This window comes from Odocoileus virginianus, chromosome X (assembly GCF_023699985.2).
Source record: "Odocoileus virginianus isolate 20LAN1187 ecotype Illinois chromosome X, Ovbor_1.2, whole genome shotgun sequence".
In the NCBI taxonomy this organism is placed as follows: domain Eukaryota; kingdom Metazoa; phylum Chordata; class Mammalia; order Artiodactyla; family Cervidae; genus Odocoileus; species Odocoileus virginianus.
Window position 1 is genome coordinate 28,022,424 of NC_069708.1, and position 26,163 is coordinate 28,048,586.

General features: G+C 41.8%; 1 protein-coding gene and 1 long non-coding RNA gene across 3 annotated transcripts in view; both read right to left on the reverse strand.

Annotated features, from left to right (window-relative positions):
- The window catches only part of LOC110130754 (uncharacterized), a 91,664-nt gene extending 77,054 nt beyond the window's left edge, over positions 1–14,610 (reverse strand). For both annotated transcript variants that reach the window (XR_011485768.1, XR_011485767.1), the window contains exon 1: positions 8,551–14,610. This is a non-coding gene — a long non-coding RNA (uncharacterized lncRNA). The remainder of the gene's footprint in view (positions 1–8,550) is intronic.
- Positions 14,611–14,870: 260 nt separating this feature from the next.
- SNX12 (sorting nexin 12) lies at positions 14,871–22,079 on the reverse strand. The gene is given in 6 exon segments (XM_020882980.2): positions 14,871–15,044; positions 15,457–15,487; positions 15,490–15,580; positions 16,859–16,954; positions 21,808–21,901; positions 21,903–22,079. Coding segments are annotated over 6 exon segments (477 nt in total). The 5' UTR covers positions 21,965–22,079; the 3' UTR covers positions 14,871–14,941.
- Positions 22,080–26,163: the final 4,084 nt, after the last annotated feature.

The window sequence follows — 26,163 nt, forward strand, 5'->3', positions numbered from 1 at the left end:
TTTCCTGGCAGAAGAGAACAGCTGATGATGGGCTCTAGTTCTAGGCTCTAGGAACCAAGGAAGAGACAAACAGAGTGGATGGTGGGGTGTGGACAGATGGGCCTGGGGCTCAGACAGGCACATGTCTAGTACCCAGGAAACAATGTTTAAAAATATACATGCATAGATAAATTCCCCAGAACCTAGGCATGGAAAGCTTATAACCATGAATACAGCAGCAGGATTCAAGCTGGGTTTTTGGCTTTCAAAAAAAAAAAAAGAGAAAACATGAACCTCAGCTAACTGTCCCTAACTTTAGCCTCTCAGTTATATCCTCCAGTCCCATTCTGGGGGCCACATCTGCAGGGTCAACAGCTACTCTGAATGATGGGAGGTGTGAGGAAGAGCCAGCCAGGAACACCCCATGCCAAATCCAGCAATGAAAGATTAAAGCCTGCAGGTGACTTGTGTGGGCAAGGGAGCCCCCTGAATGGGCCAGAGTGCCCTGCCATACCAGGCAAGGGAAAGCAGAGGCAATAAGCAGTCGAGGCCTTGCCAGCTGAATCAAACCCTCAAGCACTGCCACCTCCAGGTCTTGGGCCACTTTTGCCCAAGGCTGCCTTTCTATAAGAAGGTTTGGCCTGAGCTAAATATCAGACTTTTCTAGGGGCAAAAAAAGGGGAGGGAAAGGGGGACGTAGCAAAAAGTAAAAAGCAGTAGGAGGAGAGGAGCAGAGAGTTGCAGCTGAAGTGTGTGAGGAAAGGGAGCAAGTCCCTGAAGTCTTGAGTCCTAGCTGAGGCCGCTACCTGCTCTCCCTCCGCTGGCACTCCCACCTTCACCCCAGTCCTCCAGTGAGACCAGAGTTTGCTGACAGCTCTTTCTCCTCAACCTTAAAGAGCTTTGAACCTCAAACCACTATCTCTGCCCACTGACCCCCCAACACGGCAGCCTGGGGAAAGGGACAAGTCCTAGGGGGAACACGCAGGCCTGTGGAGAGCTCTGGGCCAGAAGCTCAGAGGCTGCTAAAACAGCAAATGCAACCCTTAGTCTGCCGCTCCAGGCTGTGGCAACCACTTGTTCCAGAGCCCGGATGAAGAGGATCCCCTGGTTGGCCAGATGAATGCCTAATGAAACACAGAGGATAAAAGGACCTGGTCACGCCCTCCACTGGCCCCAAGGCCAACAGCCCCAGTGTGGAAAGCAGGATAGTCAGAGACAGGCATGACCGCACAGAGCAGTTCCACCCCGAGAGGATGCAGACATGACACACGTCTCACATGTGTGTGTCTGCAGGAGGGGTGGGTCCACAGGTCTCAGGCAGGGAGAAGGTTGGGTCAGAAGGCACCACCAAGAAATGGCCTGAAAAATAAATAACCAATGAGATCAATGGCTCCTGCAACCCTGGTAATTAAAAAATCAATGGGGAGTGCTGGATACATAGAAGGAAGGGGGAATCCCCCTTCTGCCTCTCCCAGGGCCACCAAGAAATTATGAGGCACAGGATTAGGAAGAGGTTGGGGCGGGGCAGCGACCACAGGCAGAGAATGTAGACAGGCCTGGAGAAAATCTAACCATGGGAAAAAGGGAACAAGGAGGAGGCGGGGAGGGGACGAAAGTTTCTAGGCTCTAAGTTTCCAGAAGCATGGAATACTTCCACAGTCTCTGATCTGGTAAGCTCTTCTGGAAAAGAAGTGCTCTTCCCCTGGGAGCCCATCATGGGGCCGTGACTTCCATCCCAAAGCTGGACAGTAGGCAGAGGTGGTCTGAAAAGCAGAAGGTGTTAGGTAAGCCATTGGTAGCCCAGAGAATTGCCGGGAAAAATATCAATAACCTCAGATATTTGGATGACACATTCTTATAGCAGAAAGTGAAGAATTAAAGAGCCTCTTGATGAAGGTGAAAGAAGAGTGTGAAAAAGCTGGCTTAAAATTCAACATTCAAAAAACTAAGATCATTGCATTTGGTCCCATCACTTCATGGCAAATAGATGGGGAAACAATGGAAACAGTGACAGACTTTATTTTCTTAGAATTCAAATTCACTGTGGATGTTGACTGCAGCCATGAAATTAAAAGATACTTGCTCCTTGGAAGAAACGCTATGACAAACCTAGACAGCATATTAAAAAGCAGAAAAAGCAGAGCATCACTTTGCCTACAAAGGTTTTATAGTCAAAGCTATGGTTTTTCCAGTAGTCATGTATGGATGTGAGAGCTGGACAATAAAAAAGCCTGAGCGCCAAAGAATTGAAGCCTTCGAACTGAGGTGCTGAAGACTCTTGAGAGTCCCTTGGACAGCAAGGAGATCAAACCAGTCAGTCCTAAAGGAAATCAACCTTAAATATTCATTGGAAGGACTGATACTGAAGCTGAAGCTCCAATACTTTGGCCACCTGATGTGAAGAGTTGACTCATTAGAAAAGACCCTGATGCTGGAAAAGATTGAAGGCAAAAGGAGAAGGGGACAACAGAGGATGAGATAGTTGGATGACATCACTGACTCAATGGACGTAAGTTTGAGCAAGCTCTGGGACATGGTGAAGGACAGGGAAGCCTGGTGTGCTGTAGTCCATGGGGTCGCAAAGAGTCAGACATGACTGAGCAACTGAACAACATTAAATTCTGTTGCATATAATCCTGCAAGCCTAAAAGATACTTCTCTCCCCATTATGAATCAATATCAAATGAATAAGCACAGCTTTCTGCTGAAGTAAACCACTGTGGTAGGCTAAATAGCCAAAGATGGCTCTGCCTTAATCCCCAAAACCTGTGAATATTTTACCTTACATAGCAAGAGAGACTTTGCAAAAGAAAAAAAGACTTTGCTGATGTGATTAAGTTAAAGATTTCAGTGATTCTGTTTACAATAGCTAAGACATGGAAGCAACCTAGATGTCCATCAGCAGACGAATGGATAAGAAAGTTGTGGTACATATACACAATGGAATATTACTCAGCTAGAGAAAGGAACACATCTGAGTCAGTTCTAATGAGGTGGATGAACCTGGAGCCTATTAGATACAGTGAAGTAAGTCAGAAAGAGAAACACCAATATAGTATATTAATACATATATATGGAATTTAGAAAGATAGTAGTAACGATTCTATATGCAAGGCAGCAAAAGCAACACAGATGTAAAGCACAGACTTTTGGACTATGTGGGAGAAGGCAAGAGTGTGATGATTTGAGAGAATAGCACTGAAACATGTATATTACAATATGTAAAACAGATGACCAGTGCAAGTTCAATACATGAAGCAGGGCACTCAAAGCTGGTGCTCTGGGACAACCTAGAAGGATGCGGTGGGGAGGGAGATGAAAGGGGGTTCACGATGGGGAGATACATGTGCACCCGTAGGTAATTCATGTCAATGTAAGGCAAAAACCACCAAAATATTGTAAAGAAACTATCCTCCAATTAAAATAATTAATTCTAAAAAATTTTTAAAGATTTCAGTGATTTAAGTTAAAGTTAGGGAGATTATTCTGGTGGCCTCTACATAATCATAAGGGTCCTCATAAGTGAAAGGAGGAGGCAGGAGAGTCAGAAAAGGAGATGTAAAGACATAAGTATAAGTTGAAGTGGAGACTGCTGGCTTTGAAGATGAAAGGAAACCATGAGCCAAGGAATACAGACAGCCCCTAGAAGCTGGAAAAGAAAAGGAACAGATTCTCCTGGAAAGTCACCAGAAGGGACATGGCCCTGCCAACATGTTGATTTTAGCCCTGTGAGTTTGTACTTCTGACCTCTAGAGCTATAAGACAACAAATCTGTTTAGGTCACTGGGTTTGTGATAATTTGTTACAACGGCAACAAGAAACTAATATGCTTACTTTAAAAGGAAAAAAAGAAGAATAAACTGAATCCTAGGGAAAAGAAGGCTCGCCCAAAGAAACCTCTTAGGACCTTCTAATCATGACAAGAAAGAACTCAAGGAACCTCTTCTCCAGAGTAAGTTGAGAGACCATCTGGTGATTTTTCTTCTGTCTTGCCTTAAGGGCTGTTTGCCTAGATGGTCTGTCAGAAGTCCCCAACCTTTTTGGCACCAGGGATTGCTTTCATGGAAGACAATTTTTCCACGCACCAGGAAGTGGGGGCATGGTTTCAGGATGATTCAAGCATTACCTTTATTGTGCACTTTATTCTAATCTTGGGCTTCCCTTGTGGCTCGGCTGGTAAAGGATCCGCCTGCAACGCAGGAGACCTGGGTTCAATCCCTGGGTTGGGAAGATCCCCTGGAGAAGGGAAAGGCCACCCACTCCAGTATTCTGGCCTAGAGAATTCCATGGACTATATAGTCCATGGGGTTGCAAAGAGTCAGACACAACTGAGCGACTTTCACTCACTCATTCACTCTTATTTCTAATCTAATGCCTCCACCAATCTGACAGGAGGAACCAGTCAGCAGCCCAGAGGTTGGAGGCCCCTGGGCTTGGTGACTCTCCCACTCCCACCCTTCAGAAAATACCTGAAACTGGGCTGCTTCTTCCCTTCCCTTCATCCTAGATGAGGATTTCTCTAGGAAGATGTTAGCTCACCTATAGGCTACTTCCTCCCATCATGAGGGTGGAGGCCAGGAAAGAACTAGTGCCATATAGGAAGTTCCTATTGATTAACCGATAAAACCTGGGCGTGGGGATACTGAGCTCTGAATGGGATCCTTCTTTACAGGAAATGGCCCTCTCATCAGGTGTCACATTGAATGCAGCCAGCTACTAAGGTCAGAAAACATCACGGACAAGAAATCAATTGAGGAACCCTGGAGAATCACAATCCTAAGTTCCCTTTATTCTCTGCTGTATTCCAAGACAGACAGACCTTTTGAAAACAAAGAACAAAAAAATATGTCACTCAGGCCATCCACAAAAATAAATCCTAGCAGTATCAGAGATGTAATCAAATACACAGAAATCCCTATACAAGTATTAGAAAACAAAGAGAAATGTTTATGACCTTGGCATATGGAAGACCTTATTAAACAAAAACAAAAATCAAAAGCCAAAAAAGAAAAGATAAATCTGACCTTGAAATTTAAAACTTCTACTCAATAAGAGTTACCATAAAGTTAAAAGGCAAGAGACTGAGAGAAAATATTTGCAATATATATAAAATACAGGACTAATATTTTTCTTTATTTATACTGGATAAGAAAAAGACAAACAACATAGAAATACAGGTATAGAATATGAGCAGGCACATCACATGAAAAATATGAATGACCAACGAGTGGATGTTCAACTTCCTTCTTAATTAGAGTACTAAAAATAAACAATGAGATTCTATTTTCATATTGGCAAAATGTAAAGTTTGTTAATATTCAGTGTTGGGAACAGTAAAAAGAAATACCTCTAACACCCTGCTGGGGAGAGCATAAGTTAATACAGCCATGTTGGAGGAGCATTTGACAATATCTCAGTCAGTTCAGTCACTCAGTCGTGTCCGACTCTTTGCGACCCCATGAACCGCAGCATGCCAGGCCTCCCTGTCCACCACCAATTCCCAGAGTCCACCCAAACCCATGTCCATTGAGTCGGTGATGCCATCCAACTATCTCATCCTCTGTTGTCCCCTTCTCCTCCTGCTCTCAATCTTTCCCAGCAGCAGGGTCTTTTCAAATGAGTCAGCTCTTCGCATCAGGTGGCCAAAGTATGACACTATCTACTAAGATTATAAATGCATATAGTTTATGATACCACTCCTAGGTACATATCCTGAAGTAGATGCTCAGATGTTCTCAAAAGGTGGTCCACAGATCCCTAGAAACCCCCAAGATCATTTTGGAGGGTCTGTGAGATTCAAAAAACTTTTCATAAAAGTATTAAGACAGCTTCCTTGGTGGTCCAGTGGTTATGAATCTGCCTGCCAATACAGGGGACACAGGTTCGATCTCTGGTCCAGGAAGATTCCACATGCTGTAAAGCAACTAAGCATGTGCCACCACAACTAACCATGCACTGCAGCTACTGAAGCCAATATACTCTAAAGCCTGTGCACCACAACAAAAGAAGTCACTGCAATGAGAAGCCCACAAACCCCAACTAGAGAGTAGCTCCCACTCACTGCAACAAGAGTAGCCCCTGCTAGCGCAACTAGAGAAAGTTTGTGCACAGCAATGAAGACCCAGCGCAGCTATAAATAAATAAAGTATTAAGACGTGTTTGCCTTTTTTACTGTGCTGACATTTGCACTAATGGTGCAAAAGCAAATATGGGAGAAAAAGAAAAAGCAAAGATGGGTAAAAGGCAGTGGGACCAAGCTGTACTAGTAGTCACTATTTTTTAACCACCACACACTTAAGAATGTCCTTGATGAAGCAGTAAAAGTTATTACATCTCCATTGTTGGTTTAATACTTTGTATAACAAAACAGGAAGTACAGACAAAGTATTTCTGTTGCATACTCAAGTTGGGTTGTGCCAAGGAAAAGTACTTGTGAAACAGTTGTGAGCTGAACTAGTCACTTTTTAAATGAAACACCATTTTTCTTGAAATAACAACTGACAGATAAACCATGGATATTCAGACTTGGATTCTTGGCAGGTGTTTTCTTGAAATGGATAAAATGAGCCTGTTGCTTCAAGAAAAACTGAAAGAATCTGAGCTTTCTTTTTTTTTTTAGAATCTGAACTTTCAAGCAAAAAATAGAATTTTTGAAAACTTACACCTCCACAATAGATAGGTTTGGCAGCTTTTCAATACTTAAAAGACTTCTGATGAGAGCAGTGGTGATATTAATGAATGTGACTTTTTTGACACTGTATAATGAACTGTGTCAACATTTGAAAGATCTGTGTAACAGTGAAAACAACATTTTCCAAACTGCCAATACATGTTATAAAATCATGCACCCAGTAAAAGATCTATTAAAGTACAAGGTAGACTAATGGATTTTAATGTAACAAAATATGAAAAGTTGACTGATACAGTTTCAAAATCCACATTAAAAGTAACCTTTTAAAAAGTAATCTTTAAGAAACTACCACTTGTTAAGGATTGACATAATATTAAACAATATACACAATTATTTGAAAAGGCTATTAAAATACTGCTCATTTTTCTAATTACACCTATGTGATATACTTCAACCAAAACATCATAATAGATCAAATACAGAAGCAGATATTAGAATCCAGATGTTTCCTATTTATCCTATTTAAGAGACTTGCAAAAATGTAGCACAATTTTACGGTTCTTTTTTGGCTTTGCAAAAGTAATTTTTATCTACAAATATCATTTAACATGTAATTAGCTTATTGCTGTTATTTTTAATGATTATTTTTAAATTATCACTTTGTAATTTCTAATACATTGAATAGTGATAGATATAAGCCCACATAAACAAATTCTCTTAGGAGTGTAGAGGGTCCTGACATTAAAAAGTTTGAAAACCACTTTCCTAGAGAAACTCTGACAAAAATGTCAAGTCAGGAAATGTTCATAGCAGGGCTCCTTGTAAAAGCCGCCCCCCCCCCTCCAAAAAGGTAAAATCTAATTGTCTATCAATAAGGAATGGTTAAATAAACTATTTAATAGCCATTCTATGGCATGTGTGTGTATGGTCAGTTGCTCAGTCCTGTCCAACTCCTTGCAACCCCATGGACTGCAGCCCACCAAGCTCCTCTGTCCATGGAATTTTCCAAGCAATAATACTGGAGTAGATTGCCATTTCCTTCTCCAATTCTGTGGCATACTATGCCACATTTTTTAAAATGAAGTAAATCTTGATATTAGTGAAATTAAAATGCTTCCAAAACATTGAACAAAAAACTTTCAGGATATGTACAGTATGGTATACTTTTTGTACAAATGGACACAACACATTGTCTTTTAAAAAGACTTGGAAGACTACAAGGATATATACAAAACAGTTGATAGTGGCTACCTTTGGGAAGGGTAAGAGGACTAGGATTGTGGGTAATGGCCAACGTGTACTTTAGCACCATTTTTCTGTAATGTTTTGAGGGATTCCCCACCCCCCCACCCGCCGAGGAGAATGTACTAGTGTAATTAAAAATAATTGGGGGAAAGGAATAAAGCAACAAGGTCAGGTCCACTGACACTGAGAAAGAAAGGGCACTGGCTCTGAATCCAGGCTGAGATGGCCAATGTATTTGCTGCAGTCGTTCTGGAGCTGATGAGTCTAGGAAAAAGCGAGCAGTGAAATCAAGCAACGGAGGGTATGGTTGGCTCAAACGGTTTTGACCACCTGGATGGAGAAATCTCTGAGTCAGGCACCCCCTGCTTCCTTCTTGGTATTTAATTCAAAGGAGGCCTTCACGGCCGCAGAGCCCAGCCTTTCCCGCTTCCGGCTTCACCTCTCTCTGTGGTCCCCGTCCGGGTCCCCGACCCCTACTCCCCGGGCCGCATCAGAGGAAGAGCTCGGGACCAGCGGTGGTGGAAGGAGCCCTGCAGGTTAAGGCACGGCCCCTCTTAAGTGCTAGGCAAGGAGACTACAGGCAGTGTCGCGGCGGCACATCCGGAGACACTCTGAGACGCCAAAGCGTGGGCCTGGGGTGACGGGGTTGGGGGATGGGTTAGAGGGTAGCTAGGTCGCTGGATGCAGGAAGTTACCGAACAAGCCAAACGAGCTCCGAGGTATCCCGCCGACTCTTCCAGGTGCCCTGAGGCAGGTTATGCTTTCGAAACCAGTGCCACAAGGTCCCCATTGGTCTTCCATCCCAGCCAACCAGCTGTAACCCCTATGGCCCACCCCTCGATTAAGAAGCCAATCAGAGGAGAGCGTGTGCTTCCCGTTGCATAGGACCAATTAAGTTTGCTCATTTCTGACGTGTGGATAGCCAACCAGAAGAGCGGAGGCCTGGCGAGTCGGCCTCTTATTTCAGTCACCAGCTCGATCTACGTCACTGTCCTTGTCCTGTCCCTACCTGTAATCTAAATAACCGAAAAGGAGATCAAAGCTGGAGGGATCGTGGTCCAAAAGGCAAAGTGATATTTCCCTGAGTTTCTAAAGAGATTAGCCCTGAGGTCAGATGAGCCTGTGGTTGGGCTATCAGTCCTGTTCTGGGATTGGCCTCAAGTAGTGCCAACCTGAGAAAAATATTGGTCGTCATGAGAGCGCCTCAGATATGCTGCTTTGCCACTAGGCTAGTAGTTTCATTTTCCTCCAAATTGAGGTGGGAAGAAGGCTAGGAACATCCTGAACCTTTAATTGAGATATTGGTTTTTCTATAATAAGTGTAGAGATGCTCAATTAGCAGCAATAGATACTGCTTATAGAACAACTAAAATGAAAAGTATGGGGGAATTTTTAAAAACCTGACAGTGGTATCATTACAAATAAATGTGCCAGGAAATGCAAATTAAAACTAAGAAACACCACTTTCACCAAATAGTATGGATAATTAAGAATTTTTTTCCACTTTTGGCAAAGAAACATTTTGGAGGGAAACAGGATTTCTCCACTTTTGTAAAGTTACAGAAATTCTCATTTTCTGTAAGTGGGAAACTAAACTGCACTCTTTAAGAAGGTAGCTTAGTAGTACCTAACAAAATGTAAAATGCACACATCCTTTCACCCAGGAATTCCTTCTCTCAGAATCTATCCTACAGAAACACTTAAAACACACAAGGTTATATGCAGCATTACTTATAATAGTAGATGATTTCCACCAATAAGTGAATCATTAAATGTTGATACAATTACACTGTAAAATGTTATGTCACCATTTTTTAAAAATGAGGTAAATTTCCATGTACTAATGAGAGGAAGTTCACACAATATTACAAAATAAAGTTGCAAAATACTTCATAAAATATCCCATTTTGTTTTCAAATAACTATATACAAGTATGTGAGTATTCAATGATGTTTATGTGTGTATGAGTATAGGTATGTATTCATATACATGCATTTGTGCATAGAAAAATGCCTCGGAAGACACATACCAAATTAGGTTATTCCTGAGGAATGGAAATAGGGTTAGGGAATAAGGAGAAATCTCACTTTCTACATATTTATGTTTTGTTTGAACTTTGGCAACTAGCATTAACTACTTTTGAACTTTCATCACAATAAAACATTTTAACAAAACTGGCACTTTCGTAATCAAAGTTATAATTTATATATTTTAAATAATAATAACTACATATAGTTATGAGGTGATTATTTCATTTAAAAATTTTGGCTAGGGTCTTCCTGGTGGTCCAGTGGTTAAGGGTCCACCCTTCTACTGCAAGGGATGCAGCTTGATCCCTGGTCAGGGAACTAAGACCCCTCATGTCACTTGGCAAAAAAAAAATTGTTTTTAAATAATAAAAATTTTGGCTAGAAGACCTATGATAAAATTATGGCAACTGTAAATCAAATCACCACTGAGATTCAATGGGGTACTCATGACACAACAGAATATGTGCAAAGAAAATCCAATCAGGGTAAGTGAAGAGTCATTCATTTCTGGGAGAGAAAACCTAACTGCACCATAGCAAACCACATCACAGAGGGAAAACTGTGCTTTCACCTTTTTTGATAGCATCACCTCCAGGGTTTCTCAACTCCTTAAGAAACAAGGGTTGAAAAACTTTATAGCTGAGAAAACAGGCCCAGAGTGGTGATGCAATTTGCTTAAGGAGCTATAGTCATCTAATAGCATAGCCAGCTCTGAACCCAGTCTTCTCTTCCAGGTTTAGTACTCTTTCTACTACTTTTCAGATCTTCCTGGGTCTTTGATGACATATTATGGAATATTTTTAAGTCTTATGAATATTAGACATCTCTGCATTTAAATTTTAGGACAAAAATGCATAACAAAACATTTAATAATATCCCTCCACTAGCACAGATGATCAAAATTGACTGTATTTGGACAAAAGAAATTACTGGATAAGAAATAACATTTTCTTGAAAAGTAATGCATAAATTTCTGTGAATTTAACTGTATTTTACTATTCACTTAAGAACTACCATTTTATCCAATTTGATTGCTCTTCAATTTGCAGTGCCTCTTAATCCTTTACCTTCAGTTTCTCTATATTAAGTAGCTGTTGATCTATATACAAACACTTAAAACCACCACAGAAGTACATATTTAAAAGAAGCCTGCTGTGATTTTAAAATTCCTTTATTCTGTATAATGTTAATAATTACCCGTTTGTCTCCTTCATAAGGAATGACTTTTCTGTTCTCAGAAGGGTAAATAGACAGACAGGAGGGAGAGAGAAAATAAAAGTAAAATAGGGAAAAATTTTTTTGTATAATGTAAAAAAGATAAGAAGAATGAGGGATGGTGGGTGGTTGGGAAGGGAGTGGCAGAAAACCACAAGCTAAATCAGTCACAGAGTGTTTGTATTTTTAAAGTAAACTTGAATACTGTGATATATAGATGGACTAACAACCACCTAAACTTCAGGCTATAATTAAAGTGGTATCCAGTTTTAGACTCTATGACTTGGGGACATATGAGGACCTTGGAGAGACTTCAGAATAATAAAGATAAAAGGGTTAAAAATGAGTGAAGTAAGGAAAACTTAGAACTGTTATTGTGTCTGAGAAGACCAGAGATGACTCAACAATCCTCAAAGATAGGAAGAAATATCTATTTCAGTCAGCAGTTAGTCTGCATTTCCAAAGCAAGAGAGTAATTTTACTTAAATTATTACAGCATGTATTTGAAGATGGAAATGCCTTACCTAGGACACCTCATCAAACAAAAACTCCAAAGCCTGAATGCTGTTCATCTCTCCCACCCTATACTAGCTCAACTCATCTCAAAGAAAGGTTCAAAGGGTAGCTAAGCCATCTTTGGAATGTGAAGATTTAGACTTCCCTTGGGTATAGCTACTATATTCAAAAATTTTTGTTAGCCTGTCGCCCAGCTCCCAGTGAAAAGTTGAGTTGCTTCTGCGCTATGGAAAAAGAGGATTAATTAAGTAGTAAATACCTAGATACATGCATAAACTTGAATTTCTTATAAAAAGTATGCTGCTCCTCACTGATCGTGGGCTTGGATTTGGGGTTCTTTCAGAACCCACTTATATTTGAATCCAAAGAAATAATTTATCTAACACTAAAAAGAAAAAAAGTTAGGACAACTAACTAGACATATCTGGACCTCTTAATTTGTCTCTAGCATTTTTTGTCTTATTGAGATATCTCCCAAACTAAAGTATAAAGTCTATGAAGAAAGAGAATGTAATCATTTTATTTGTACCTTGAGCACCCACCCCATCACAGTTCAACTTTTAGCATAAGGTTGGGTGCACAGGAAGCTATTGATTAGTACTTGTAACATATCATTATCTGTCAAAATTTTGTTAATATTTTTATAGCTGCTTTTTCTGGTTATTCTGTATTCATTCTCCAATATTGCTGCCTATGAAGGCTGCATTTCTCTTATTACTCTTCCTTTTTCTCATCTCATAGAAATAGCTATTCTTCCCTATTCCCTCAGTTATCTTTAGGCATCTGATTCCCAAATCTCTTTAACTTCTTCAATTCAGTCCCCACTTATCTACCTGGACTCAAATATCACTGTTAAGTCATCTTAATTCATAATGTTTTAATGACATCACTTTCTATACCTTCTTTCCATGCTCAACAACATGATTAAAAGTAGCTTTGACTTCCCAAATGCCAAGATTCCTAACTAACCTCTCATTCCAAACCTTTCCCAAAACCCACTTTGTGCATGAAGCCATTTGAGAACCCACTGGTCAAGTGAAACTATCCATTCATCAAAAATTCTCAGAGTTCACTCACCTTTCTGCCTACATCAAATTTATCTGAAAGGAAAACATCTCAATTGAGGTAAAAAGCCTATGAAAAAAAGTGTTTGTAGGGCGTGTGTGGGTGTGTTGGAGGATGAGCATATGCACACGTTTATGTACACATATAGCATTTGCATATACATACACACACACACTATAAATATATTTTGCCAAAATTAGCACAAACCTACAAGCTTAAAAACCAAATTTGCTAAATCTGACCCAAACCACAGTTACTGAGCCCTGTGGCTACTTCCTCCAAGCAGATGCATTACCTCTGTGACAAAGTCAATTGAAAGTTGCAAAAAGGACAGGTAAATACTGTTACAGGTAGCTTGGATTCTGCTTTTTAAAAATTTAAATGTAAAAATTACTTATCACTTTAGGACATTGACCATGTTAATATAATTCTGCACAATACCCAGAATATTCTAGAAACTAAAAAGTACTAAATTTATAACTTAAACAGGAAAACAGAGGCTTGCTTCACAGTGGTTTAACATGAACAGAGTTGAATATGACATTGTCTGACAGAAGAATGAACATTTTGCTGAATAAAAGCCCCGAGTCAGGATATATACACAGCAGAAATGGGGCCTCAAGGCTCTCAGCACTTGTGCACAATGAAAGAAGGAATCTTTAAAAACAAGTAGTCAATAACAGAGGATACAGATGAAAAAGGCAGCACCACCACCAATACTGGAAAGGTGGGAAAGGGAGCAGAGCATCTCTCTAGAGGCTGCTCAGGCCCGGTAGCTGAAGAGCTGGTCTGTCTCAGGGAACTTCAACATATAGATGGACTTAAACCCCATGTTAAAATCCAATCCTTAACCTTTCTGTTCAGGGTCTTGTCAGAATCAGTAATCCTTTTCCCTAAGACCCTATATAAAGAACTCCAACCCTTCCATGTCAGGAAGTCTAAGCAAAGAGACCCCACTTTTGACCTGACACCAGAGTTAACCTGCTCCCATCCCACCGCTTGGGATAGACATTGGGCTCCAGCAAACAAACCACCACCTCCCAGATAGAAGCCCAGGAAAGCTGCCGGCCTCAAGAAGCTGCTTCAGGCTCTAAGATTTAGGAAATCTATACCCAGCAGCTAACCCTAGCTCAGCTTCTGGGGAGAATGCTGGGGTTCCATGGGAAACAAGTATAGGCAGTTCAATAACCCTGTGACCAAGCTGGGGAGGGCAGCCACACCTCTTGCCCCTAAGCCCCATTCAACAGCTCAAAGTACTCAGAAGTCAGACTGTGTGGTCTGTTCATGTGTTTCTAGCTTGTGACAGCACTAAATAGGATGAGGGGGTAGGGAGAATGGAAGGAAGAGAGTGGTGATGTCCTTCCCTATCACTGGGAGGTACCTAGAAAATGATCTACTCCCACCCTTCAGGGAGTTACCTGGCAGTGGTGAGTTTCCCCCGGCCCTCAAGCCACCAAACCTGCAAAGCTAACCCATAAAAGTAGTGAGGGTTTGGGGAGAGAGAACTGCTGGCCCAGCCCATACTGACTCACCTGCTGGTGAGCAAGAAACAGGCAGCCAGAGTGGGGAGCCACAAAGGAGGGGCTAGGCAACAGGATCTCCCTGACTGTCCTATGGCTTTCTTCTGACTCTGAAGCAGCCATGATGATGGGCCCAAAAAACCCACACACCTTGCTCCATAAACAGACTGCTTAGACTCTAGAATTACTGCCATGAAAAGCAACAAGGGAGAGAGAAAGTATAACAAAAGAAACTCTTGAGAAAACTGGGAAAAGGCCTAGAGAAAATGAAAGCTTCGGGGTCTCTGCCACCTTCCCCAAAGGAAAAAGTTCATGCAGGTAGGAAAGGCAGGGTCTTTCCCTGCTCAGTGTTCCTGGTTAAACCTAAGAGTAAGAAAACGCCCCTGGACTTGCAGCATCAGTGTGTACCCAAGTGTCCCACCAGCACAAGAACCCCACCCCCAGGTTAGCCCTCTGGTATGGGTAAATGCCCAAGAAATTGCCTTCCAGTCCAATACCCCCCCCATCCACTACCCAACCCCAAGCAGAGGGCATCTGCCTGTGGTTTCCTACCTCTCCTCAGAGAAAAGGATCCTAGTAGAGTGCCCATGGTATAGTCAGGTACCAAGGAACACAATGCCAGACAGTCTATCAGGCCAGGGGATGGGCAGACAACTTCAGGTCAAAGAGAGAAAGAGGCTTCGCGCAAAAACCAATGTCAGTTCAGCAGGAAAGTAGAGGGCAAGTGGTGAGAGAGGCTCCTACTGGCGCACCTTCCTGGGGACGTAGTTCCTGTCAATTGCCTCCTCCTGCAGGAACATGTGTAGGCAGCGTTCCTTCTGAGCCAGTGGGTGCCCAGCAATTCTATAAAGAGACCAAGATGGTTATCAGTAGTTTTGGGGACCAGAGAGAATTCACAGAGGGGCAGGGCTGTGGATGCAGACAGAGGAAGAAGGGTAAAGAAACCCTGAGGTTCAAGCAAGTAAAGGACAACAGCAGGGCACCATTTCAACCGTAATACCTGCAGAGCGGAAGGGGACGGAGAGGTAAGGGAGGGGCAAATTCCGAGACACATCCAACATGCAGGGCTTCCTCAGGCCCTGGGGCACAGAATCAGAATTCTGCTCAAAGGAATGGAGTTTTACTGTCCAGTGACCCCAGTACACAATCAGCACCACATCATATTACCCATTACAAAACGGCAGGGAGATGAAACATACAGAAAAAGACTAAGATAGCAAAAGTAGCAAAAGGAACCCCCAGGAACTTGGCTTACTTGTTAATAAACTGTTCCAGGCCCTGCCTCTTTCTTCAATAAAGGACTCCTCAAAGATCCCTTCATCTCCTCGGAAAGGGAGCTGCCGCTTCGAGGCTTTCCCAGGGAGTGGTGGTACTACAATCTGTAGGCAGACGCAAAAATATTGGTGGTAACGCACTGTACATTTCATTTCCTATTAGGAATAGGGTCCATCCTATGCCATAGTTCAGCAACTTGCAAGAACTGAGATCATAAGAACAGTCAGGGGTGTGGAGAAAAGGGAACCCTCTTACACTGTTGGTGGGAATGCAAACTAGTACAGCCGCTATGGAGAACAGTGTGGAGATTCCTTAAAAAACTGAAAATAGAACTGCCATACAACCCAGCAATCCCACTACTGGGCATACACACTGAGGAAACCAGAAATAAAAGAGACACACGTACTCCAATGTTCATTGCAGCGCTGTTTACAATAGCTAGGACATGGAAGCAGCCTAGATGTCCATAGACAAATGGATAAGAAAGTTGTGGTACATATACACAATGGAATATTACTCAGCTATTAAAAAGAACGCATTTGAATCAGCTCTAATGAGGTGAATGAAACTGGAGCCTATTATACAGAGTTAAATAAGTCACAAAGAAAAGCACCAATACTGTATATTAATGCATATATATGGAATTTAGAAAGATGGTAACAAAGACCCTATATGCGAGACAACAAAAGAGACAGATATAAAGAACAGACTTTTGGACTCTGTGGGACTCTGATTTGAAAGAATAGCATTGAAACATGTATTCTACCATATGTGAAATAGATGACCAGTCCAAGTTCAATGCATGAAACAGGACACTCAAAGCTGGTACACTGGGACAACCCAAAGGGATGGGAGGGGGAGGGAGGTGGGAGGGGGGTTTGGAATGGGGGACACATATACACCTGCGGCTGATTCATGTCAATGTATGGCAAAAACCACCACAATATTGTAAAGTAAGTAGCCTCCAATTAAAATAAATAGTTTTTAAAAAAGGAACAGTCAGGATGGCTCAGGTCAAAAATTAATCCAACTCTGTTTCTGCAGGAGCACAGGTTTACCATCTCAAAAGAAAGAAAATAAACTTCAAATATTCTTCACTCTCTTTAACAGTCCACTACCATCCAAGAATTTAGCTCAACTTTCCATTTTTAGCACCTATAGGAATTAAGTTGTATGATTTTTCTATCCACTGCGTCAAGTAATAATTTTTCTTTACAATTTCTCCTGAACTTCCCACTTTCAGGTCTCAAAGGGTATCACTCAGATCCAACATATTGGGATTTGGTAGATAAGAGTACGTTCACCCTCCCTATTGCCGTCAAGATTTTATAAACCTATGGAGATCTCCTCTCCCAAGGGTCACACAGGGAACAGGGCCATACCTTACTATCTCGCTCCAGCTCATTTTTTAGCCATTCAAAGTCACTATAGCGCCGTCGTACACAGGACTCCTTCAGTTTGAAGATAGGTAGGTTTGTCTACAAGGACGAAAGAATGAGAGAAAAGAGATGGTAAGTAACACTCAGCCTGTGACGGCCACCTGTCACAACCACTTGAACATGTCTTAAGAAAGAAACAGCTCCTAAGGACCATGCTCCTATAACCCTTTCGAAACACCACTGGGTGAATACCAATCCTCACCACATCCAGCCTTGTCAGAGGTGGTGATCAGAAGTCCCATGCTGCTTAGAATTTATCCCACAAATAGACTTGAAGTTATACATAAATACGTGTATACAAAGGTTTTCACTGAATTTTTCTCATTTATAATAATAATAAATGTCCATCAATAGATAATTGGTTAAATAAATTATGGTACACTTGCAGAGTGGAATACAACTATGAAAAGAATGAGAAAGATATATATGTCCCAATACAGAAAGATATTAAGCGTTAAAATCAAGGCACAGAACAGTATATATAATCTGTGTTTTTAAAAGGGATATGTATATGTGTATATATTTATATTCATGAATTAAAACATTTGTGAAAAGACACTGATAATAGTGACTGACTTTGGAGACTAAAACTAGACAACTGGAATGGGTACGTCACATTTTTCACTGTACAACTTGAGTTTATCATGTGCATGTATTACATTTTCAATTGAAAAGTGAATTTACAGTCCGTGTAAAAAAACAAGAGATAAGCACCTTCAAAGTATGCTTTCCTTTGCTTTTCCTGTCCAAATCCTTTCCAATCTCAAAGTCCCAGATCAAGTCCCACTTCATCCAGGAAATCTGTCCTGACAACACTGGCTTAATTTGTTGGTCTCCTCGTCTGAACCCTTAGGACACATAAGACTTTGGTATTGCCTGACACACTACCGTTTTATGCATTATGTTAGTCTTGTTACCAAAGTAAATTATAATTTCATTGAAATCAAGAGCCATGACTACTGCTGCATCTCCCTAAATGCAGATTATGCAAGTTATTCAATAAATACTCAATTGATTAACAGTGAACTATGTATCTGTTTACCCTCCCCTTATCCAGAAAGTGCAGCAGAAATAGCAATTACATTAAGTTGGTTTTCCATAGTTTGCTCCCTGATATACATCAGCTGATTCCCACATTTTAATCACTGAGAATTTTCCCAAGGCTCCATTGGCAACATGAACCTCCGACAAACAAAAAGCCCTGATCCTCACTCCTATCTATAGGTTCTAAACAGAAATAGCCAAACAAATGTATTAATACTGACTATACTTCCTACCAGTCAATTCGAATCAGTAGATGGAAATAAAAGGAGCTAGTTTTTCTACTTTCTCCACAACTAACTCAGAGCAGGAAAAGGGCATTGGCACTATGCTGGAGCTTCACACATTCCTTGCTATGTTACATTCTGTAGTCCTCAAGTCTGGATACTGTCTTTCTAGGATCTAGGTATACAGCATCAAATAATAAAGCCAAATAACTGGCCAACTTACACCAGTTACAACTCTACTCAGGATCAACATCTCAGGAATGGCAGTGGATTGAAGTGGAGTGAGAAATGTGTAAAGTAGTATCTTATTAATGGAAGCAGTAGTTTCTTCAGAAAGAGGAACCTCCAGAAGGCAGGAGAGGGAGAACTCATTGTTACAGTACAGCTTACCCTTGAACAACACAATTTTAAATCACATGGATCCACATGGGTACACAGATTTTTTTCAATATATATATCATTTTTGTACCTTTTGAATTTATTTTGTACCATGTGAATGTATTAACTATTCAAAACAAGCCATTATAGAGAACACTCTCAGAATCCTGCACACAAATACATATATATATATGTATCAATATGTATCAAATCATCACATTCTATACTTTAAACCAACACAATGTTATCACTGACTCAATGGACAGAATTTGAACAAGCTCCGGGAGATGGTGAAGGACAGGGAAGCCTAGCATGCTGTAGTCCATGGGGTCGCAGAGTAAGACATGACTGAGCAACTGAACAACAACAACAACAACACACAACGCTATCTGTCAATTATATCTCAATAAAGCTAGGAGTAAAAATAATCATTCAAGAAAAAAAGCCATTCAGTATCTTGAGATTCTAGGTTTCCACCAGACTTCATTACAAATACTGTGATCCCCAAACAGTAAAACCTTAACTAGTAGGCCAACAGAAAGATGTAAGGAAAAAAGTGCTGAGTAGATTCTTCCAAGACACAGTAAAACCACCCACTGTCATTTTGTGGACTTCCTCCTTTGACTTACAAAAATGGTATTCTTTCCCTACCCCCATAGGATGGTGACAATAATGGCCTTTCATCTCAGCACCTAGCCATCTAAGGAAGGGGCTACTACGTACTAGGATACTCTCTCAGCTCCAACCTACAAACTGTATGAGGGAGACAGGATTGCGTAGTACAGGATACACAGTCCTTTGGCTCTGATCAAAACAAAATCAAGGGAAAGGAAAGAAAGAAGCAACGTTCAAGTCCAAAGGATAAATGACATTTGAAAAGTCCCATACATATCATGTGAAGTCTCCAGAACACCTCTCCAGACTCATTTCTTGCGGGGTTAAGGGGGGTAGATATTCCTTCCTTGAGCTATTATTATACAAATAAAAGAAGTCAGTGCCATCTGCTTCTACCATATGCAATGCCCAACTCCCAAAGCCCATTCGCTGAGCCTCATACTCCCTATAATACCTACCATGATCAGTCACTTAAATTAGCAATTTAAAACCAAATGATTTCATCAATTTCCCCTCAGAGCTCAACAAAATATTAAAAGTCTATATAGCCATACAAATTAACAAAAATACAAATTAACTCAAACCCACAGAATTAGGAACTGCCATCAATCCTATCATTACCATACAATTAGTAACTGTGGAAAGGCCTGATGAAAAGCTTAGTAGGGAAAAAAAACTTGCACACTAAAGTTTTGCAACTAAACACTGCCAAAGACACTACAGTGTAGTGGAAAGAGTATGATGGGCTTTGGAGTCAGACAGATCTGGGTTCAAATCCCAACACTGCCACTTATTAGCTATGTGTACTCGGGCAAATTACTTATATTGCATTCCTCCTTAGTTTGCTATCTGTAAAATGGTGTTTTGTAAGGATTTAGAAATTAAATCCTAGTTCAGTGCCTGACACACAACAGGCACTAGATGAACAGTTCTTGTTATTAGAAGTAGAGTAGCAAACAGTTCCATTCATAATCCCTACAGCTCTTGGGTAATACATCAAGACAATGTCTCCAAAACCCCACAGCAGAGAGTTCTTACACTGAACAAGTTATGCCCAGTCCTCCTTAGGTAATTAAGTTCTCTACCATTAACAGTTCTCAGTTTTTATCATATTTTGAGGGATCTAACATCCATTCTTCCCCAAAGAGATGATTTCATATAATTCTTATATAGATGAGTTTTTCTCATTTTCTGCTATTCGCATTTCTTTCTTCAGTTTGGACTTTGCCAAACTTGGAATCTGAAGATCATCGCTTCTCAGTTAGATTTCAAAGTTCAGTTGGGACAGCATACTCTCTCATTCAATTCATTCATTCAAAAATAAAAGCACATACACTCTTTTAGGTCTTCAAATGCTGTTTGAGCAGCATGCTGTCCATAGAGAATATTCTGGCCCTCTAGTCTGAGAAGAAAACATAAGGAAAATTAGGAAATGGCTCTCAACCTTTTTGCCTGTAACTACTTCAGTGGGGGCAAAGAACCTGCAAACCATGTACTCTGCACATTCCATCCTTGCATGGTGGACTAAGAACTAGAGAATAAAGTCCTCTGTAGTGCACACTGGAAGAAGCCACTCCTAGGGCAGTACTTAAATGTCATATATTAAAGCTAACTACAGACCAAGGACTAATATAATGAATCCAAAAGGTTCATCTAGGGCAGAAAGGGCAAATGACCATTCATATACAGAAAACCCAAATGAGAGCCAGTAAATACTGAAATAAACATTCTGGATACTTCAAATCTAAAGGGTCAGCACAAGATGAGGGCAGCGACTAACAATCCACCAATCCGAGTTACAAGGTCAGGTTTTCCAGTGAGCATGTAGTACCTGAGAAAACAAGCACTGAACACTTCTCTCTTTCTGATGTTAATTCTACACAAGCCTGGGAAGCACTCAAGGAGCCTCCCCTTCTTATTTCTGCTCCACCAAGTCCACTGTCTCCCTTTCCTGTAGTCTCTCTTCCCTTTAACCCAGGCTTTGCTCAACCCCATCATCCACAACAAAGGATGAGATTGTTGGATAGCATCACCGACTCGACGTGAGTTTGAGCAAGCTCCGGGAGTTGGTGATGGACAGGGAAGCCTGGTGTGCTACAGTCCATGGGGTCGCAGAGTCGGACACGACTGAGCAGAACTGATCATCCAGGGAGACCACATTAGGAGGAAGTTGGGCCTTCCTGATCCCCTACCTCAGACTGACTTCCCACAACCTCCTTTTGGGACCCCGCAGCATATCGCTTTGGCTTTCCATCCCCCAGCCCTCTTCCACTCTTCCTTCCCTCCTTCTGTTGCTACAGCTCTGATTCCTACTTCCTGGAATTCCTCACTCTAATCCTCTCTACCCCCACCGTCTCCAGTCTTGCTTCCTTCTTGCTCCTGGGTACTTGTTTTCCCTGAGGCTGGTCATCGGGCCAGGAGTCCCCCCTCAGGAGTTTTCTGCATCCTCAGGCCACAACCTTGTGTGCAGACTTCTCAGCAAACCTACTAAGCCCCTAACCCCCAAATGACCCCTCCAGTGTTTCCTCCACCGTTAGCCTTCCCTATGGCAGTCTTCCTCCTCCCCTCCCCCGCCCTTCCCGCCCAGCCGCCCGGTCCTCCCTCAGCCGTCTCCCTCACCCCGTGACTCACCCGCATGCGAACCTCATAGGTGGTGAAGCGCGCGCGGCCCAGGCCCACCGTCTGTGGATTAAAGATGGCGGCCTCCAGGCAGTTACTCGGAGGCGTCGGTCAGGTCCTGCGGCTTCGAGTGAAGGCGCGGCGTGTCAGCTACTGCCGTGTCCGACATCTTTCCGAAGGAGAGAGCCAGACCGGGGAAAGGGGGGGTGGGGGGGGACAGAGGCCGAAGACAGAGAGCGCGCACGGCCCCTCCCGCTTGCAAAACAACCAGCCAACCCACAGACGGCGGCGCCGCGCACGCGCGCCCACGCACGCACGCACGCACGCGCACGCCGTCACGGCCAAGGGCCCGGAACCCTGAATTGCGCCTACGCTGATGGCTGGCTCTCCTGTACCAAGAAGGCATCATTCAGACTTCCGGGCGGTGTGTGTGACTGCCCTGGAACCTGCATCTCCAACAAGCATTCCCCCAGTATCCTAGGAAGCACTACAGGGGAGATCCGCCAATCGCTGCTCCTCAACCCAAGAAACTGTTTTTATATTATGCATCCATCAGCAGTGGGTACTGCCCCGCAAGCTGGGATCCTACAGTGATAGGCCGAAGCCCCGGGACCTGAATAAGTCCTGGTTTTGCGCGAAAATAGAAGGGTGGTCTCCTGAGGGTGGGGTTCCAACAATAGTAAAAACGTAGAACGCAGCCTGGCCACTTGTGCCACTGATAGTTTCATTTCACACGCAGTTGAGCACTCAGTGAGCGCTACTTACGATGCCAGGAAAGCAACAAAGATGAGGTAAACAAAGATGATTTCTCATCCTCAGTTTTCAGGAAAATGTGGACATACCTTCATCCTCCACTTGTTGCCACATAAAAGCTAATTTCAGGTATACTCAGATATTACATTTCTCAGCAAACTGAGAGCATTTATTTCAACACCTTCTATCTCTAATCTGCAAAATTCCATACTTGGCACTGCTCTGAGGTTGCTTACAGCCCATTATGGAGACAGAATATATGTCTACATGAGAATATCTAAAGAAATACTAATACTTATATGACTAATTTGCACATGACCCACATGAAGAGGGTAGTGCCCACAGTAAAGGTGATAGTTTTAAGTCATCCTTCTCTTTTCTCTAGCCCTCTTCTACTAAAAAAAAAATCCCATATCATTGATGCCTGAAATTCTTTCAACAGAGTACATGGCCCTATAATTTCACAGTTAAGCTTTTTAATTCAATTTAACTGATATCTCTTAGCAACTACTTATGTGTAGTTTCCTAAGCAACTACTTACGTGTAGTTGCTTATGTGCGTTGGGTGCTCAGTCCCTCAGTCATGTCCTACTCTTTGCGACCCCGTAGACTGTAGCCAGCCAGGCTCTTCTGTCTATGGAATTTTCCAGGCAAGAATATTGGAGCAGGTTGCCATTTCCTACTCCAGGGGATCTTCCTGACCCAGGGATCGAACTAGCATCTCCTGTTTTGGCAGGCGGATTCCTTACCACCAAGCCACCTGGGAGATCTACTTATGCTAAATATTAGAGACCTAGAGTTCAATAAGAGAGTCCCTGCTCTCAAGGAGTTAACATTATAGAAAAGGAGATGAGTAAATAAAAGTAAAAATAATGTGACAAATAGGAAATAAGTGAATGTTCACAGCAGCATGTAGGACATGAGTAACTGGAGGAATTTAGGAAGGCTTCCTGGAGGAGGAAACATCTGAGTTTGACAGACATGAAAAGACAACAGGAATGGAAATGGGGAAAGGTGATTTCATGCAGAAGGAATAGCATATGCAAAGTCATCCAGATAAGAAGCAGCACAATATTTTTAGACAGTTATCACCAATTCAGGTTGTGTTATGGAAGTGCTTAGAGAGGTAGCCTGGCTGGGGATGGTCAGATGAGGATGATCCTTCTATATTAAGCAAAGGATCTTTGGCTTTATGATGTAGAAACCACTGAAGGATCTTCAACAGAAAGAAAAATAAGACACAATTAGATTTGTGTTTTAGAAGGATTATTTTGCAGGCAACATGGAAGAAGATGTATCAGAGTTGAATGTGACCAATTATGAGTATCTACAATAGTACTTAAAATCAGGTGGTGGCGGTGGGAGTGGAGAAAGGGGAAGACAGAAGGCTGAGACTGAGGAAATAAAATAGATAGGAGTTGTATCTGATTAGATATGGTGGTTGTAGGGCCTAAATGTGTGAGCTATGGGCTTTGGCTGCCTGGGTTTAGATCGTTGCTTCCTAGCTATACAACGTTGACATCTTATCCAACAAGTTTTCCTCCCCTGTAAAATGGAAATAAGACTAAAAACTACCTCTGGGGCTTTGGTGAGAATTAAATGAAATAAAATATGTGCAAATAGTAAGTGTTCAGTAACTATTAGCTATTATTACTATTTGAGGGAGAGAGAGAAAATAATAAAATGACTCCTAGGTTTCTGAGATAGGTAACTAGGTAGATTGCTGGTGAAAGTGAAGTAAAGTGAAGTGAAAGTCACCCAGCCATGTCCGGCTCTTTGTGATCCCAAACACAAGCCTTGTGTACTTTTTAAGTTTATCCAGTGATTGTTCATTTCTTGCTATGCAGTGAATGTGAAAGTGTTAGTCACTCAGTCAGTCGTGTCAGACTCTGTGCGACCCTATGAACTGTAGCCCACCAGGCTCCTCTGTCCATGGGATTCTCTAGGCAAGAATACTGGAGTGAGTTGCCATTCCCTTCTACAGAAGATCTTCCCAACCCAGGGATCGAACCCAGGTCTCCTGCATTACAGGCAAGTTCTTTACTGTCTGAGCCACCAGGGAAGCCCAGATTGCTGGTACCACCAGTCAAAACTGGAATTACAGAAAGAAGAGTGAGCTTGGGAGGGAAGACAGTGAGTTCAGTTTAGATGAATCTGGGGTATCTATAGGACCTCCAAATGTTCATGAAGTGGCTGGAGATACTGGCCTGGAGCTCGAGGATGTGATTAGGGCTAGAGATTTGGGAACTATCAGCATATAGTGTAGAAAGAAAAATGTGAAGAGGCAAGGACGGAATATTCAAAAATTGGTGACGGCATACAATATTGATGAGAGTATAAATCCATACAATCTTTTTGGGAGGCTGGCAGTATGTATTTGTTTAAAAAAAAAGCCTTTGACCTCAAGAAACTTGTAATACTGCTTGTCTCTGGAGAACACAATTGGAAAACAGGAGTCAGGGACAGCAGGGAGAGTTGTTTTTCATTTTCATTTATGTTTAAATGCTTTTGTATTAAAAAAATTTTAATAGGAATTCCCTTGTGGTCCAGTGGTTAAGACTTGGCTCTTTCACTGCCAGGGCCCAAGTTCAATCCCTAGTCAGGAAACTAAGATCCTGCAAGCCTTGGGGCATGGCCAAAAAATTTTTTTGTTGTTGTCTATCAAAACATTTGGCTCAAAATTTTCACCTCAATAGTAAAACTCACTGTCTTGTGTAAATTGCCAAATTCATGATTTTCCTACGTATCCATTTAAAATAATGTTCTTATATTCATTGATATGGAATGATGCCCACAAAAAAAGTGGGAGAAAGCTGGTTAAAAAAAATATCCTCGATCATGGTGATTGGCAAGAACAAGTGCCTTAATGAAAGGCAGCAAAAAGGAAGCCAAAAAGAAAGTACCATGATTGAAGCTACATTGACATCAAGACTACTGATGATTATTTGCTTCATCGGTTCTGTGTGGGTTTTACTAAAAATGCAACAATCAGATTTATAAGACTTCTTATGCCCAGCACCAGCAGATCCGTCAAATTCAGAAGATGATGAAGGAAATCATGACCCAAGAGGTGCAGACAAATGACTTGAAAAATAAATTGATTCTAGACAGCATTTGAAGAGGCATAGAAAACTCTTGCCAATCTATTTATCTGCTTCATGAAGTCTTTGTTAGAAAAGTAAAAATGCTGAAGAAGCCCAAATTTGAATTGGGAAAACTCATGGAGCAACATGGTGAAGGTAGTAGTTCTGGAAAAGCTATTGGAGATGAGATAGGTGCTGAAGTTGAATGAGCTGATGGATATGAGCCACCAGTCCAAGAATCTGTTTAAAATGCAGACATTTAATGGTGACAAATAAAAGACCTTATTTGTGAAAAAAAGATACTGTAATATGATACTGCTTGTATTACTGTATGTTGTTGTTCAGTCGCCCAGTCATGTCCAACTCTTTGTGACCCCATAGACTGCAGCACGCCAGGCTTCCCTGTCGCTCACCATAACCAGAATTCTGCCCACGTTCATGTCCATTGCATCAGTGATCAGTTCAGTTCAGTCACTCAGTCGTGTCCGACTGTTTGCAACTCCATGAATCGCAGCAGGCCAGGCCTCCCTGTC